The following is an 18,909-nucleotide window of genomic DNA, read 5'->3' as shown; positions in this document are numbered from 1 at the left end:
TTACTTACATTTTCTTATTTCTTTAATCAGTGTTAATATCATAGTGATCCTTTCTGGCCTTTCTATAGGTTATAGGCTCTTAACCTTGGAACCATGGATGCTTCAAGAATACCTTACACACACTAAAAGCATATATCTATACATATGTGATGTTTATTGGGAAAGGGTCTGTAGCTTTCAACAGTCTCAAAGAAGTCTGAGACTTTTTTAAAAAGTTACTTAATAACTTTACCAATTCTACCCTGTGAACAAAAATGAAATGCTAAGCCCCCACCTGACTAAATGGACCCCCCTCTTGGCCAAGGAGACCCTAGAAAAACCTTAAAACTGAGTGAGTTCCTGGCCATAATGGGATGGATGGTCAGACATGCTTCATTGGTACCTCCTCCCCTCTTAACTGCCATTAGGCTTTCTTCCCTAAGAATGAAATAAACAGCCTTTGGAACGACTGGCCCCATTACTGATTTCAATCTACCTCCTAACGCTGCTCCTCCTTTTCACAGTCTCAGCACAATGACTGACAAGTATTCTTTCCTGATAAGAGGCCACCGACCATGGAGTGGTTCTGAGCAGTCTACAGAGGATGCACAGAGAGGGTTTTCATGTTCTCTGCTTCATTGTTTGATGTCAGAGGACTGAAAACTTCACCCTCGGATCATGCTAAGGCCACCATTTTCTGAACATGGATCCCATGAAGCTGCATAAAGCACAATTGCACATGTTCCGTGTTTCTCCATCCATAAATATTCATGACTCCTCCTATAGTTTGTTAAATATGTATATTCAGCCACTCTGCTCAGCATAAATTCCTGTTCTGGTCGTCCATTCCTCCAAGTACATGTTCTTAGCTTCTGCCCGAGGCTGTTGCTTCCCAGCCTGTTAGTATGGCCACCCTGCAGGCGGTAATCCTTTATGAGAAATAAAGTTCTCCTTTCCAAATGTATGAACCTCATCATTTTCTTCGGTTGACAATTATTGCTAACTGGCATTGAATCTCTAAAGTCAAATTTCCAAGAAAGAGACTCTGGTCCAGCTCATCTTTTTCTGCCAGGTTACAGATTATCTGCTACGTTGTGGATTAGTTATCCTGGTGTCAGATGCAATTTCCTGATCTGCTTATCTCTGTATGATTATAAAACACGGCTGCTTACACAATAGAACTGATGAGTTTCACATAAAAGGAGCCATGGGAACCTGGAAACATTAAGTGGGGTTACTAGTACACTTCGCTAAACAAATATTTACTGAATGCATGTCTCTGGGCAAGGCTCCATGACTTGGTGTGTGAAATAAACAGATGAGTTAAGAACCCTGGCCTCAAGAAAATGGAAACAATACAAATGTCTATCATTGATGAGTGGATAAATAAAATGTTATATATCTATATAACAATATTACTTGGCAATAAAAAGGAATGAAGTATTAATACATGATGCAACATGGATAAACCTTCAAAACATGATACATGGAAGAAGCCAGTCACAAAAGACTATGTGTTGTGTGATTCCATTTATATGAAATGTCCAGAACAGGCAAATTTATAGAGACAAAGTGGTCTAGTGGTCACCTAGGGCTCAGAGAAGTAGGGAGGACATAAAGTGACTTTTATAACAGGTACAAGGTTTTTTGGGGGAGTGGTGAATATACTCTAAAACAATGGTGATGGTTGTCCAACTCTGTGAATATGCTAACAATTGTGTACTTTACATAGGTGAATTGTATGTTGTGTGAATTGTATCTCAATAAAGCTGTTAAGTAAAAATAATCCTAGCCTCAAGAAATTTATATCCTGTAGGAGTATAAATGTGCATAAATAATGATAAACTGAAAGTAGAAAGTGTTTGTAAATACTTTTTTAAAAATGAGATTCTGGAATATGTTGATACATTTTATATATTGGTCATGTAATTCACCTTTAATTCTCTGATAGAAATGAAGTATTAATGTTTATGGGAAGAGGGTGTGATTACATATAGTTTTAGGTGGGTTGGAGGTGAGAGATTTCATGAGAGAGGTAGAATTTCAATTAGAGCAAAAAGCAATAACTATTTTTTGTTTAAAAAAAAATGTAAGGGCATTTCAGGCCAAGAGAAAATTGAGAATTCCAAAGCTGAGACTTAAAACTATTGTTAGAAACAAGAGCCAGAGATTAAAGCAAGAAATTGAGCTCGACTAGGATATTATTCTCTTTCATGTATTCAATGGTTACAATGACCTCGTACCGTAGATTTTTCATAACAGCTCCAATTCATATATTCTTTTCTTCTTGTATAAGCTCTAGATGTTGAAAAACAGCTTGCTGAACCTGAAGAGGGCACCTTTTAAATGTTAATCAAAAAGAATTAATACTTCCTCAAGAGCTCATGTAAACCGATAGACCTATAAGGCCACTCAATTACATTATAATTGATGTCTGCCAATTTCCATGACAGCATTTTAACATAATTATATATATGTAAAGAGAAAAGAGAGCATGCTGTTTAAATTTAATTCTGCTTAAATTACAAAGTAAAATTGGGGCATTATAAAGTACTACTTTACTACCTCTTCTGAAAAAAAGGACATAACTAAAGCCTCCGTATGTGCCCAACATTTTAATCATAGTGAACGCTATTACTAACAAAAAATGTATGCAGTGTAAGGAGATAATTATGTGACCTCTTTTGCTAATTTGGGCTGCATTTGGTAGAGGACATTAAAATATCCTGGGATTTCAGTATGTCAGCATCTTAAACTGTATCTCCCAAACTGCCTGGTGAGAAACAAACGCTAAATGGTTATGAAGAGAACTATTTTAGATAATGTGGTATGTGTTATTATAGATGTTTACCTTATAAAAGCAGCTTGTAAATCTTGTTTTTTAACATTTATAAAAATAAAAATTTACTGGCTATTTTCAACAGTTAGAATCTGTAGTTTAAAAACCACTTTTTAATGAATATATTTCAGTTCTGGAGGTGGTTTTTGGCAAACCTGGCTTCTGGTGGAGCTGCTGGAGCAACATCCTTATGTGTAGTATATCCTCTAGATTTTGCCCGAACCCGATTAGGTGTCGATATTGGAAAAGGTATGGGATTTTTAGAAATACTAACTTTTTCTCTTTGTGTTTTGAACCATGAATTATTAATTGTAGAATTATTCTGTAACAGTGTTACCAAAGTATACACATTTTATTCTTAACCAGATGGTAGAGTCACAGGTCCTAAACTATTACTTTTTTCTTTTTCCTTAAAAAAGGGAACGGGAAGGCCTGTTGTAGCAAAAGAATGAACACAAAGACTGGTTATAACTTATTTCCATTTTTTTTCCTAGAGAGCCCCTCCTAGATCTCTCCGGGTACTTATTCCTGTCTCAGCTATGGTTCCTCTCTAGATTAAATGTATAAATTTCATCCTAGAGAATCCCTTTACCTCTATCCTTACTTAAACATCTCATCTTCCTTTTTTGTTGTAACACCCTTGTTTTCATAGAGTATGTTCTCTGGTACCTGTGTTTTGGTTTGGTTTGGTTTTTTTAGAGATGAGGTCTCACTCTGTCACCCAGGTTGAAGTGCAGTGGCCCCATCATAGCTCGCTACAACCTCAAATTCCTGGGCTCAAGTGATCCTCCCACCCCAGTCTCCCAAAAAGGACTTCAGGCACACAGGTAGCTAGGACTACAGTTTACTGCGACTGTTAGAGCATATAGCTTGGGCCTATGTAAAGTCTCCAGATATTGTTGGGTGAGACGGGGTTTACTTGGGAAAACCACACCTGGCTAGGCTTTTTATTTTTATTTTTCACAGAGACGGGGTCTCGCTATATTGCTCAGGCTGGTCTCGATCTTCTCGGCTCAAGTAATCCTCCTACCTCAGTCTCCCAAAGTGCTGGGATTATAGGCGTGACCCACCTGTCCTCCACCTGGCTGGTAGCTATTTGAGAAAGAGGGAATAAGAGATAAATTGAGATCTTGCATGTCTAAAAATACTTCTTTTACCCACTCACTTTATTTATATTTGGCCATATATAAAATTCTGAAAGTTATTTCCCTTCACAATTATGAAAATATTACCCTGGCTTCTATGAATAGTTTCTAATGTTGCTCCTAAGAAATTTGATCTTTTACTCCAGATCCTTTAGGATGTGATGGGATTTTTTTTCTTTTTAGTTATTTTCTATCCCTGATGACCTTACATTTCACAGCCACATATCTTATGTGAGTCTTTTTTTCAGTAATGGAGGTTACTCAATTGGCCCCATTAAATCTGGAGCTTTGGGTTCAGCTCTAAGGATGGCAGCACAGTAAGTCATTTGGCAGCTCAGGGTGAGGTGGATTTTGAGTATCCAGTTGCTCCTCTGTTTTCACTCTAGGAATAGTACCTAGTTCCTCTGATTTCTAAGTTTTTCTGAGGTTATTGGGGTCCAGTGGTTTGCTCGTAAACATCAATAGCGTCTTCCTCCGTACAAAAACAGGTTTCAGATTTCTCTGCTCTACTTAGTGAATTACCACTCCTTCCTCTCCTTTCCATCTTGCAAAATTCTATGGATTTCATTCTCTGTCAGGTACTCTTCTTTGCCTATATGGCTTTAAACCTATTTTTTCTTTATTATCATTGTAATAGGGTTTCTTCAGGGAGCAGCGATTCATTCAACAAACATTTATTGAGTGCCTGCCGTGAACCAGGCCCTGCTGCAGATACAGTGTGTGTGTGAGTGTGTGTGTGTGTGTGTGTGTGTGTGTGAGAGAGAGTGTGGATGTGTATATATGTGCACACATACACATTCACACACCCCCGTATAAGACATGGAGCTCCTGCCTCCCGTACCTAATAGTCTAGTGGAGGACAGAAGTAATAAAAAAAATTGAATAAATGGCTAAAATATATTGTTGCTTAACAATAAATGCTAGGAAAAAATTAGAAGAATGTGATACCAATTTTAGATAAATGATCAGAAAATGTCTTGGGAAGGGGTGGCATTTTGAGTATAGATGAAAATGTGAGTTCCATCTATTTAACTGGGAGTCCAAATTTGTTTTCATTGCTAAGATGGTGAAAATAACTCATTGTAACTAGTTTTAAGTTCCATAGTTCTCTCTCAAAATTAGGAGAGTTTAGTTTATTTTGGAAGATTGTATTGTGCATAAAGTAGTTTGAAAATATTGTTGAGGAGTTCCAGGTCATGGGAAAATAAAAACAAAACCAGCAAACACTAGAAAAATGTGACACCTCATCTGAAATGTTGACTATCCTAAACTTAGTAGTTTTTAGCTTTGTCTTTTTGCTTTTCAACAGTCCTAGAGTTTTTCAGTTCTCAGTATTTTCTGAACCCCAGCTAGTAGCTTCTGGTAATTTTAATGAAATGTTTTAAGTCAGAGTGCTTGAATTAGATTGACTTTTATAAGAGATTAATATTTTTCATTAATTTCTTTTTAAATGTTACTTGACATCTTGATATTAGATGAATGGGAGGATTTTGTGCCTTCTTTGTTAGAAACATTTCTAAGTGGCAGTTCCAGCTAATTTAAATCTGTAAATGTTTAATTTACTTTGGTTAAAGTGTTTATTTGATGTACAATGTTGTCAAATAAATGCTGCTAATAGATTTTAAATGGTTTTATTTTAGGTCCTGAAGAGAGACAATTCAAGGGTCTAGGAGACTGTATTATGAAAATTGCACGATCAGATGGAATTGTCGGTTTATACCAAGGGTTTGGTGTTTCAGTTCAGGGTATCATTGTATACCGAGCCTCTTATTTTGGAGCTTATGACACAGTTAAGGTAATTTGAGGGCATTAACTTAGATATATTAAATAAATGGTTTGTTTGTTTGTATTCTAATTAGTAATGTTTTCAGTAGATATGTTACTTTTAATTACAGGAATAAAAATAAATGATGAAATAAGAGAGACATGAAATTCTGTTTAATGATGACTTTGCCATAACTAATTAAATTACAACTATATTATGGATCTGACTTTAAAATGTATCAAAACATTATGCTTTTGTGGTATTTGTGCTATATATCATGTTGCAAACAAATGATGTTAATTAGGCTTAGACCATAATCAGATCTTTGGCACACAGAAAGCCATCTTCTAACAGTCTTTCTGATTTTACATTAACTCTATTATCACATTTCTACACACAAATAGTCAACTTACCATCATTATTTTGGGAAGTAGGCAAGGCATAATTACTTAAATGCTACTATAGCTTGGTTATCTACTAGATACTGTTAGGTTCTGTGTTCTTTTCTCCACATTGTTCTTCAATTTGCCTTTTCATTTTAGATTTTAATAGCATCTCCATAAGGTAGGAAAAAGAAAAATTGTTATAATATCTGACATTTTTTTGAGCTATTACTTAGTTCTAACAACCTTGTTAAGTACTTCACATCCTCACAGTGTTCTGGGATGGCTTTTAAAATCCCCATTTTTAAGATAAATGGCCTAGAAATGGTGAAGTAATATACTTGTTAAATGTCAAGCAAAAAGTCCATGCTCTTAATTGCCACATTAGATGCTTCCAAAAGGAAGCAATTAAATTAATATCAGTATTATTTGTTAAATAAGATTAAAACTTGAGGGAAATTTTAAATTTGATTTATATGTCATCTATACTCTCTCTCATTAGAATAAGTGTACTTGAATATCATTACTACATGTTACTTTTAGTTTTTAATGTATTTTTTAGACCAATAAGTTCATGGAAGTTACAGGATCTCATGTACATTTATTTAATCACAGAAAAATTTATGTGTACTTTCTTTGCCTTTCTCTATTATCATCTACAGTAGTTGTGAAATTTAGGAGTGTTTCTTCACTAGCTTGGAGCTTTAAAGTTGCTCATCAAATATCATCTGTTGATAATAGGCACTCTTTTACTTTTTTTCATTCTGCAGGTAAGAACCATAGAAGTTTTTTTAGTAAATGGCTTCTATCTTCCCTAGTTTTAGGTACTGTTAATAACAAATCCCTTATAATAGCAAATATGTTTTATTTTTTCAAATATGCCTTTGAAGTATAGTTATGTGTGGCATTCCCCTTTTTTGTTGCTCTACTACTAAATCCAACTGTTTTTTATTGCATTTTAAGTATAATTGTGTCTTTCATAAATTCATAAAAATTGTCTTTGACTTAAGGATTTAAGATATTTTGGAGATTTGGCTGTTTACCTGATACATTTTTCTTTTCTAGGGCTTACTGCCAAAACCAAAGGAAACCCCATTTCTTGTCTCCTTTTTCATTGCTCAAGTTGTGACTACATGCTCTGGAATACTTTCTTATCCCTTTGACACAGTTAGAAGACGTATGATGATGCAGGTATTTTATTTTATTTGTAAGCTTAATTGAGATTTTCAACACCTCTGATAACCAAGTATAATTTATTTAAATTTTAGGGACATTTTGGCTTAAATGCATAAGTTTTGTTTTACTTAAGTAAAATAAATACTTGATGTATTCTGTCATACATTCTTTTTTTTCTGATCTTATTATTATTTAAAAAATTTCAGCATATTATGGGGCAACAAATGTTTAGGTTACATATATTGCCTTTGCCCCGCCCAAGTCAGAGCTTCAAGCATGTCCATCCTCTAGATAGTGCGCCCCATACCCCTTAGGTGTGATTATATCCATTCCCTCCTCCCCCCTTCCACCTGCCCGACACCCGGTGAATGTTACTACTATATGTGCACAAAAGTGTTGATCAGTTAATACCAATTTGGTGGTGAGTACATGTGCTTGTTTTTCCATTATGATACTTCACTTAGTAGAATGGGCTCCAGCTCTACCCAGGATAATACAAGAGGTGCTAGATCACCATTGTGTTTTGTGGCTGAGTAGAACTCTATGGTATACATATACCACATGTCACTAATCCAGTCGTGTTGATGGGCACTTGGGTTGTTTCCACATCTTTGCAATTGTGAATTGTGCTGCTGTAAACATTCTAGTGCAGATGTCTTTTTTATAGAATGTCTTTTTTTCCTTTGGGTAGATTCCCAGTAATGGGATTGCTGGATCAAATGGTATTTCTACTTCTAGCTCTTTGAAGTATCCCCATATTACTTTACACAGAGGTTGTACTAGTTTGTAGTCCCACCAGCAGTGTATGAGTATTCCTATCTCTCCACATCCACATCAACATTTATTGTTTTGGGACTTTTTGATAAAGGCCATTCTCCCTGGAGTTAAGTGATATCTCATTGTGGTTTTGATTTGCATTTCCCTGATGATTAGAGATGTTGAGCATTTTTTCATGTTTGTTGGCCATTATTCTGTCTTCTTTTGAAAAGTTTCTGTTCATTTCCTTTGCCCACTTTTTGATGGGGTTGTTTGATTTTTTCTTGCTGATTGTCCTGAGTTCTGTATAAATTCTAGTTACCAGCCCTTTATCGGATCTGTAGCATGCAAATATTTTCTGCCATTCTGTAGGTTGCCTATTTGCTCTTGTGGCTGTGCAGAAACTTTTTAATTTGATCAGGTCCCATTTATTTATTTTTGTTGTTGCTGTGATTGCCTCTGGGGTCTTTTTCATAATTACTTTCCCTAGGCCAATGTATAAGAGTTTTTCCAACATTTTCTTCTAGAATTCTTATAGTTTCATGCCTTAAATTTAAGTCTGTTATCTACCATGAGTTGATTTTTGTGAGTGGTGAGAGATGCAGATCCTGTTTCAGTTTTCTCCATGTGGCTATTCAATTTTCCCAGCACCATTTATTGAATAAGGATCCTTTCCTCCAGTGTATGTTTTTGTCTGCTTTCTCAAAGATTATATGGCTATATGAGGATGGTTTTATATCTGCATTCTCAGTTCTGTTCCGTTGGTCTATGTCTCTTTTTGTGCCAGTACGATGCTGTTTTAGTTACTATAGCTTTGTAGTATAGCTTGAAGTCCAGTAAATTGATGCTTCCTAATTTGTTCTTTTTGCTTAAGATTGCTTTTGCTATACAGGGTCTTCTCTGTTTCCATACGTAAGCATAGAATTATTTTTTCTAGATCTTCAAAAAATGGTGTTGGTATTTTAATAGCGATTGCATTTAATCTGTAGATCACTTTGGGTAGTTTAGACTTTTTAACAATGTTGATTCTACCGACCCATGAGTGTGGTATGGTTTTCCACCTGTTTATGTCCTCTCCTGTTTCCTTCCTCAGTGTTTCATAGTTCTCCCTGTGGAGATCTCTCACCTCCTTAGTTAAATATAATCCTAGGTATTTTATTTTCTTTGTTGCTATTGTGAAGAGTATTGAGTCTTTGATTTGGTTCTCAGTTTAACTTTTGTTGGCGTATAGGAATGCTAACTGATTTCTGTACATTGATTTTGTAACCTGAGACTTTGCTGAATTTGTTTATCAATTCTAGTAGTCTCATGGCAGAATCTTGGGAGTTTTCTAGATACAGTGTATTATAGTGTCAGCAAGAGCAATAGTTTGACATCTTTTTCCCCCATTTGGATGCCTTTGATTTCCTTCTCTTGTCTGATTGCTCTGGCCAGGACTTCTAGCGCTATGTTGAATAGAAGTAGTGACAGAAGGCAACTTTGGTTCCAGTTCTAAGCGGGAATGCTTTCAGTTTTTCCCTGTTAAGTATGATGTTGGCTGTGGGTTTGTCATGTATGGCTTTTATCATTTTTGGATAAGTCCCGTCTACACATATTTTGGTAAAAGGGTGCTGAATTTTGTTGAATGCTTTTTCTGCATCTATTGAGAGAATCATATGGTCTTTGTTTTTGCTTCTATTTATGTGGTGAATTACATTTATAGATCTGCATATATTGAACCATCCCTGCATTCTTTTCTATCCTAAAATAGCCATCAGCCAGCAAAGCTTATTCCTCATCTGCCATCAGAACAGAAATGCCTTCTACTCCTGTAGCATATATTGCTTGGAGGGTAGAGGGAGATGGCAGAAATTGGATGTCTTTCTTAACTGAAATACTATTAAGTAGAATAATTCTAGTCATAAGCCATTGAAATATGCCATTGTTTGTTGCAGCATGTTTTGATAAAAATAAATAATTTTGAACTCCAAGGATGAAAACTTGTTTATCATGATGAATGTTCTATATATGAATCTCTAAACCAAAACTTTGATACATTCAATTTCCAGTGCTATTAACCAGTTGAGCATCCCACATGTGAAAATCTGAAATCCAAAACGCTCCAAACTCTGAAATGTTTTGAGTGCCAACATGATGCTCAAAGGAAATGCTCAGTGGAGCATTTCAGATTTTGGATTTTTGGATTTGGGATGCTCAACTTATAAGTATATAATGTGAATATTCAAAAATACAAAAAAAATTCGAAACACTTACGGTCCCAACCATTTCAGATAAGGGATACTCAACCTTTGTTTATTATATTCATTCTTTCAGCAAATATTTGAGTGCTTAATCTATGTTAAGTTGTAGTGACAACAATCAAATAAGGCAGAACTTTCACCCAAACTCATAATCTAGTATTGAAGACATACAGTTAATGGTTTAAATAGAAATGTGCCTAAGTTCCAGGAATGCATACAGGAATGGTGCCCAAATGCTTAAATTGATCAGATGTGGCCTCTTGGAGAGCTAAATCTCCATGAATAGACTTTCTCCAGACAGTGAGAGAACATTCCAAGCATAGGGGAAAAAACATACATACAGGTATGGCTTGAGAAGTAGTTCAGTATAGTCAGATCATAGATTTCATGAAGGCAAGTCAAAATAATGAGGCCAGAATGCTAGAATAGTAATATGATGCCTACTATGTGCTTACTGTCCTAAGCATTTTACACTTTAACTTATTAAATTCTCAAAACAATGCTATGAGGTATAGTGACTGTCATCATCCTAATTTTTATTATCTATTTGGAAAGGTAAAGCCTAACCTATTACTTCACTCATGAACTATCCTTAGAGTTATTCCTTTTACCTCTGTGTTTCCTTTTTCTATAGCTAGCTGTAGTTTAATACATTGAGAAATTTCTAAAAAGAGAAAATTTATTTGTGTACAGACCATGGATTAGGTAAATGGTATTGTATCAATGTCAAATTTCCCAAATTTGATAATTGTACTTTGAGTAGGTAAGAAAATATCCTTGTTTTTAGAAAATACACTGAAGTGTTTAAGGATAAGGAGCATTATGTCTGTAACTTAGTCTGAAAATACTAGAGAAGAAACCTGTGGGAATGTGGCTTTATCAGCAGGGTTGGTTTCTTCTAAAGACCTCTTCTCCTTGGCTTGTAGAGGGCCATATTCTTCCTATGTCTTCAAATGGTTCTTCCTCCATTCCTCTTCTTCTAAGGACAGTCATACTAGATTAGGGCTCACTCAAGTTATTTCACCTAACCTTAATTACTTTTAAAGACCCTGTCTCCAACTGCAGTCTCATTCTGAGGTACTGGGCATCAGGACTTGAAACATATGATTTTGGGGGGACACAATTGAGCCCATAATAGTACTGTTTAATTTTTGTATTTTCATTTTATTTCCCACTTTATTAATCCTATTACAAACTCTAATCTATATGTATACACTTTGAGGGTTTTTATTTACCTAGACAGGTACATAATCTGCAAATATTATCAGGTTTTTTCCCTTCCTTATCAATTCTTATACTTTTTATTTCCTTTTCTTGCATTTCTATATTCACGGAGACCTCTGATTCAGTGTTATATTAAAGAAGTAGTAACTGGCAACTTTGTCTTTTTTGCTAATCTTACAGGGAATGCCTTCAATGTTATATAATTTAATGTTAGCTGTGGGGTTTTTGTTGTTATCCTTCGTCATGTTAATGACAGTGCCTTTCTGTTCCTGGGTTCAACAATTTTTTAATTATGAATGTAGGTCATGTTTTTCTATATCTATTGAGATAATCATATCATTTTTACTCTTTTAATACATGTCCATAATTGTGTTATCTTAACCTGTTTTCTAGAGCTATACTAACCTTGCATGCCTGGGATAAGCCCATGTTGGTCATGATGTGTTTTATTTTGTATCCTTTGCTGGATTTGATTTGTTTGGTTTTGTTCAGATTTTCACATTGATGTTTCAGTGACATTGGCTTGAATTTTTCCTTCTTGTATTGTCCTAGTCTAACTTTTGTATCAGGACTATGTAAGCCTCATAAAATATGTTGGGAAGTCTTCCCACTTTATCTCTTCTCTAGAAATAAATGTTCATTGAATGTTTAGTGGAACTCACATGGTAAAGCCCTCTGGACATGTGATTTTCTTGATGAGAAGATTTCTAACCACTGATTGAATTTCTTTAACAATTACAGCATTATTCCAATTCTTTCAAATCTGCTGTTGAAATATACTTTTCTAGAAATTTATCCATTTCTTTTGAGTTTTAAAAATAGTTGTCATGAAGTTTTTCATAATGTCATCTTGTTCTTAATCTCTGGATCACCTGCATTTTTGTTACCTTTGCCATTTCTGATAATCTTGGGACATTTTCTCTTTTTTTCCTGAAGCAATATTTGTAGAAATTTTTCAACAAAGTATTTCAAAGAAATACCTTTGAACTCTTTTTATACTCTCTGTTGTATTTATTTTCTGTTTCCCTTATTTCTGCTGATTATTTTCTTTTTTCTACTTCCTTTAGGTTTATACTTTTTCTTAAAATGATCAGATTGCCCATTAATTTTCAGTCTTTCTAATACTTCAAGGTCATTAATTTCCTTATAAATTTTTGCTCAAGCTGAATCTTACAAACTTAGTTAAGAAGTTCTGTGGTTATGATTTGGTATCAGTATTTTTTAAGAAGTGTTTTTCTTAATATCCAAATGTATGATATTTTTCTAATTATCTTTTTTGCTATTGATTTCTCACTTAATTACAGTGTGGTGAGAGGCTAAATCATGGCCTGTATGATGATGGGTCCTTTGACATTCAATAAGCCTAGTCAGCTTTCAAGTGTGTCTGAAATGTATATTCACCAACTGCTAGGTATAATAGTTAAGCATATGCCCATTAACTCAACATTGTTGCTCCACACAGTGTTTATTCTATCTATCTTTACTCCTGATAGAAAACTATTGTCAGATAAAAGATACTAAAATAATGGAAAATTATTCATTTTTCTTTATGTAGAGTGGTGAGACTGAACGACAATATAAAGGAACCTTAGACTGCTTTGTGAAGATATACCAATATGAGGGAATGGGTGCATTTTTTCGTGGTGCCTTCTCCAATATCCTTCGTGGTACAGGGGGTGCTTTGGTGTTGGTATTATATGATAAAATTAAAGAATTATTTAATATTGATATTGGAGGTGGTTCATCAGGAGATTAAATTGAGAAATGTATGTATTTAACTTAAACATACAAATTACATAGCTGCCCTTTATATACATTTTGATAGTGTGTTGTAACTGTCAGTATTTTGTTAAAGTGCTAATTCTGCAATAAAAGCGTAGGCTTTTTTCAAGGATTTAAATACTAAAAATCAGACAAATGTGGGTTTTTTCCTACTTAGACTCAAACTCATTTTAATGAGACAGTTTACTTATAAGTTGTACATTTTATCTCTATTAGTTTAAAATTCTTTTCTTGAGCCTTCTGAGAAATAAATTCTTTTATGACGAAAAATTAAAATGTATGATGCTGAAATCTAAGAAATGAAAATACCTTCTTTTAAATTCCTATTCTTTTAATATACCTGTTTTCCCATCTTCTAAAATCACATGGTATGACGTATTTCTTAAAAACTTATCAAGAGATGTCAGCATTGTATCCATAGGCATAAATAACCTTTCTTCTACAACATCTTTTCTAAGACAGCTCAAATATTACTGTGTATAGTATTTACGGTATCATATATCATATAGCTTTAGATAGCACAGATTATACACCTGATCATTAAAAATTTGATAATGATTTATAATGACAATATAAAACTTATTGGAAAATAAAAGATATAAAATGGTTTATCTGCTAATATTATCTTTAAAAATAAATATAATTTTGCTAGTATGAATATGTCTTGGAAAAAAAATCCCCTTGAAAATTAGTTTGTGTATTCTGTATTAATAATAAAGGAAGTTTGCAACTGTTCATAAATGAGTCTTTTTTTCCTGACTCTAACTTTATTACTAAGCAAAGGATAACAGAATTTTTGTCAGAGTTAGGAACTAGCTTAAAGACAGGAAAGAAAAGATACTTCTCAATGAAGCAATATAAATAGCATTTCCAAAGTTTCATGCAGGAGTTTGTCTCGTTTTTCAGAGATGTTGTAGAAGACAGTATATTTAAAATCCCAAAGATTTTAAAGTTTTAGTGGGTAAAGGAATGTTAAGCTAGTGAGGATAAACTACAGAAAGATTTGGTGAGACTGTGAGTGGGCAAAATGGGGTAGGGGAATTTCCTGGTACACACGGGCAAAGTATATTTCAAGAAAAATAATCTAAACTATACATCTTAATATATTGATGTTATTGCTCAAGGAAAACAATAACTCTTGAAAACTCTAAACATTTCTTGCAGCAGTCAGCATAACACAGAAGTTACAGAAACAAAATAGAAAATATTTTCCTTTCATTACACTATCAGGTGGTTCAAAGAAAGACCATTAAAATAACCAAATATTGACCAGACACTGTGGCTTATGTCTGTGATCCCAACACTTCGGGAGGCTGAAGCAGGAGGATTTTGAGCTGAGGAGTTCAAGGCTACAGTGAGCTATAATTGCCCCACTGCACTTCACACTGGGCAACAGAATGAGACCCTGTCTCTACAAAAATAAATAAATCAAAAATAACCAAATATTAGGGATATTTCCCTATGAATATTAAGATAATAAAAAAGTTTTCAATGTGTACAGAAACATGCTGAGAGGAATGAAGTTTTTAAAATTCTGAATGGCAGGGATTGAAAATTGCTAGACTAAAATCCTATCCTTTGAAGCCTAGAAGATACATAGAACAAAAGAAAGTAAAATATTACTTCAATGTAAATTCAAAGAGGCTCCCTATGAATTCAAAGGAACATCTTTGTCAAGTCTAGTAAAGGGTCCAGTCCTCTACTCTTTTCATACTTTACATATGCCCCCACCCCAGCTCATTTCTTCTATACGTTTACATACAGATGCAATCTGTGTGCCAGTGACACTCAAATTTCTCTCTAGCCTGGTACATATTCCTTTTGGTTTCCAAATGTATATTCCTGTCTCTTGCATCTTTTTCTCTATATGTATCACAGGCTTCTCTAACCAACATATCTAAAACCTAACTCATCATCTTAATTCACAGACTTCTCTTTCCATAACCCTTACCTAATTACATACCCCTCTATCCAGTCACCCACACTGGAAACCCGGGAGTTATTCTTGCTTTCCTTCTACCTCAATTCATATAGCAAATAGATCACCAACTCTTGTAAATTCTACCTCGTAGAATTTTCCTCTCATTTTTTCTTTTCTTTCAATTTTAATAAAAATATCAAGAAATAAGACAAACTCATGACTTAGAAACCGTATTTAAACTTAGCAGTAATAGATGCCAAAAGATAGGGGAAAATACTGCCAATCAAATTCTACACTCAGCTGTATTGTTCAAAAATCAGGTGAACGTAAGATTTTCAGGCAAAAACAAAAAAAGTTCACCATTCAGAGACCTTTGCTGAATTAAAGAAATTGAACCCAAAAGGAAGGAATGGGATCTAAGAAGCAACAAAGTAAACAAACTAGTAAACATGTTGGTAAACCTAGATAAATAATGGCTGTAAAAGGAAAAATACAGACTTGGGGCGGGGGGGAATGTGACTTGGTGAATTTAGGAATAATTTAGTTAGCCTCTTTCTCGTTCCTCTTTGGAACCTACACACATTATAGTTTCTTCCTCCTTGATGTAAGTTTTATAGGGGAATGCCTCAATGGATCATTAGTATGTATTACTCTAGGTAGGTGAGTCAATTCTGAAATAATCATAAGCCCATAGGCACCTAAGTAATTTCTCTAATGTCAGCGTTATCAGTAATAAAGCTGATATTTTTATCTTCATTGCCTCTTCTCCTATCTCAATTCTTGGAAAACTCGGGTAGGAATATAGTTAAAATAGTATCTAAAAGGAAATCTATGGCTTCAACTGTATGTGTTAGAAAACAAGGGAGACTGAAAATTAATGAGGTAGGTGTTCAACTTAGGAGATTACAAAAAGAATAAACATAAAAATACAGAAGGAAATAATAAAGAGCAGCTAAAATAAGACAGACATAATGAAGAAGTGAAGAAAACCGAAAGCTGGTTCTTTAACAAACCATAAATCATAAGAACCAAGAAAAAGAAGAGACTAAAATAAACTATATGAAAAATGAAAAAGATGGACATATAGCTACAGAAGAGATTTTTAAAATTAAATGAATAATTAACTTTGTGCCAACAAATAACCTAGATGAAATGGTAAATTTTCAATAAGAACATAAATAACCATATTAATTCAAGAATAATAAAAAACATAGCCTATAACCACTAAAGAAATTTAATCAGTGGTCATAAATATACTCATAAACTCCAGTCCAAGATGGTTTACAGGTTTGTCTTACCAATACTCTCTCAGAGAAAAGAGAGGAAACCCCTTTGGCTTCCTCTATGAGGGTAGTATAATCTTGATGCCAAAAAAAGAGGAAAGAAAGGAAAATTAAAGGCTAGTCTCACGAATATAGATGCAAATATCCTACATAAAATAATCACAAGCCAAATCCAGTGTATCTAAAAACAATCAGAACCACCGTGGCCTAGCTGGTTTATCTCAGGGATACAAGAATGTTAAAAAAAAAAAATCTATTAACACTGACTGCAGTAACAGATAAGGGGAACAAAAAGGTCATTTCATTAGATGATGAACATTTAAGTTTCATTATCCACTTGAGAGAAAATCTAACAAACTAGGGAAAGAAGATAATTTGTTAAGTTTCTTACATCATAAACAAAACTTTAATGTTAGGGACAAGACAAGGATGCTTATCACTACTGCTTAATATTTAACATTTTCCTGGAGAGCTTAAGCAACATAGTTAAAAAACAAGAAATAGAATTAAAAACGAAAAAATAGTTATTTTCCAGGCCGTGTGGTTCTGTACACAGGAAATCCAAGAAACTACAAATACTAGAATTTCTGTAAAAGAGTACAGCAGGCTTGCTGGATACGTGATCTATAATATACATAAATCAGTATCATTCCTATATTGTAACAGCTGCTAAGCATAACCACCACTTGTTGACCTTTTTGGTGCCAAGCACTGATGCTGTGCTTACATTATTTAATCATAAAAACAGCCCAGTAGGTGTATTCGTCTTCATTTTAACAGATTGAACCTGGGACTTGGAGAGTTAAGTAACGTGCCAAAGGTCCTACAGGTAGAAAGGCGAGGCTGGGAACTACAACCTAAGTCTGTGTGAACCCAAATCCTGTCATTATTTAACTAATAGGTACTCCCGTCCTCGCAGTAATTGTAACGAATGTGATGACACCACACTGCTTCTGGCCTCAACTGTTTTTTACCTTAAGTGGTATTTTTTAAATAGAAAAATCATTTTTACACCCTCAAGTTTTACAGACAGCATGGATAAATAAATGGAGCCAGATAAATTAATTGCCCTAAGAGCGTTTTGGAATATTTCAGAATAAATCTAGATGGTAAAGGATGATGTCTGAAGAGGCGTCTGAGGAGAGGAGGTGGAACCCAGGGGCCTCCCGCAAGGTGGGGGCCGGGGCCCAGGGCGTGGCCAGGGTTCTGTTGCGGTGGCGGTGCCCAATCCCCGCGCTGCCTGCGCGGTGCCTGCTGGTAGGCCGAACCCTGGGCCCCTTGGAGGGCGGCGTCAACTGCTTCTCCCAGGGCTCCTGTGCGCTCCTGGACTGAAGGGAGGCATGACTGACACACCAGAGTCCAAGCGATACTGTACCATCCACTTTCCTCGGTATCGCCCTAGAAAATGGATTTCCTGTTCATTATAACAGCAGCAGGAGCGATAACCACACTTGCTGCTGCTACTGTAGCAGCATTATTAATAGTGAAAAGTATAAATTCTTTAAAGAAGTGGACGACTACGGACAATAAGAATACTGAAGAATCTCCTAAAAAATCCAAGGTTACTTTCAAGGTGCCAACCAATATGGAACAGGAAACACACGAAGAAGTGAACCAAAAGGAACAGGGCAGCCAAACTTCGTAAGTGTATAATATAACTTGGTTAAATTACAGACAGGCAACAGAGGCCGATCAAATGAAGAGGGAAGGCGCTGGACCACACCAGGCCCCTTTTCTGAGGACCACAGGGAAGGCTGGTGTCGAGTGACAGAGTTAACGTCACTGTCCTGTGAAACTGGTGTTCAGAGGTGAGGGTTAGTGAAGCAGACTGCATCTTTTATAATGGTGTGAAGCTAATGTTATCAATGTGCTCTTGTTTCTTGACAGAAGCTTGGCTTCTGGCATTTCAAACCCTGATACCAAAAAACCTCTAAAATTTGTTCATTCTGCTTTCACACAAGAGACCGGCTCAAGAAGCACCGGGACGCCCTCCCGGCTCAGCAGCGCCCCAGGGGCGGGGCGGGCGCTCGCCGCACAATGGGCGCCACCTCACAGAGCCCGGCGCGGGCTTCGAGCGCGCCGCGGGCGGCACATGGGCCCCTCGGGGCGGCGAGGCCGGCGGGTGGGTGCTCGGGCTGCGGGCCGGCCCCTCGGAGGGAAGGGGCGAGGGGCCGCTCCCGACTTCGGGTAGGCCTCAGCAGCATCCTGCGGCGGTGACAGGGGCGGCCCCGGTTGCCCAAACAACCCCAAAGGGTGTCTCGAAAGCGTTTGCAAACCGCCGACCGCCCGCCTCTCAGCTGGCCCAACCTCCTCGCCCGTCCTGCCCCGGCTGGCTCAGCAGCCTCCATCTTCCAGATCTTTCTTGAATCCGCAGCTCCTTGAGCGGCCGTTGCCCGAGTGCTGACGGAAGCTGCCG

At 35.9% G+C, this 18,909-nt stretch overlaps 1 protein-coding gene across 1 annotated transcript in view; it reads left to right on the top strand.

Annotated features, from left to right (window-relative positions):
• SLC25A31 (solute carrier family 25 member 31) overlaps positions 1-13,453 on the top strand; it is a 33,160-nt gene extending 19,707 nt beyond the window's left edge. Inside the window, exons 3-6 of the mRNA XM_045550690.1 lie at positions 2,950-3,067; positions 5,604-5,758; positions 7,177-7,302; positions 13,063-13,453. Coding sequence (XP_045406646.1) covers positions 2,950-3,067; positions 5,604-5,758; positions 7,177-7,302; positions 13,063-13,263 — 600 coding nt within the window. The 3' untranslated portion in view covers positions 13,264-13,453. The remainder of the gene's footprint in view (positions 1-2,949; positions 3,068-5,603; positions 5,759-7,176; positions 7,303-13,062) is intronic.
• Positions 13,454-18,909: the final 5,456 nt, after the last annotated feature.

The sequence above is a fragment of the Lemur catta genome, chromosome 5 (genome assembly GCF_020740605.2).
Source record: "Lemur catta isolate mLemCat1 chromosome 5, mLemCat1.pri, whole genome shotgun sequence".
NCBI classification, from domain to species: domain Eukaryota; kingdom Metazoa; phylum Chordata; class Mammalia; order Primates; family Lemuridae; genus Lemur; species Lemur catta.
Note: the sequence above shows the minus strand (reverse complement) of the source record. Positions and strands in the feature narration are given on the sequence as shown.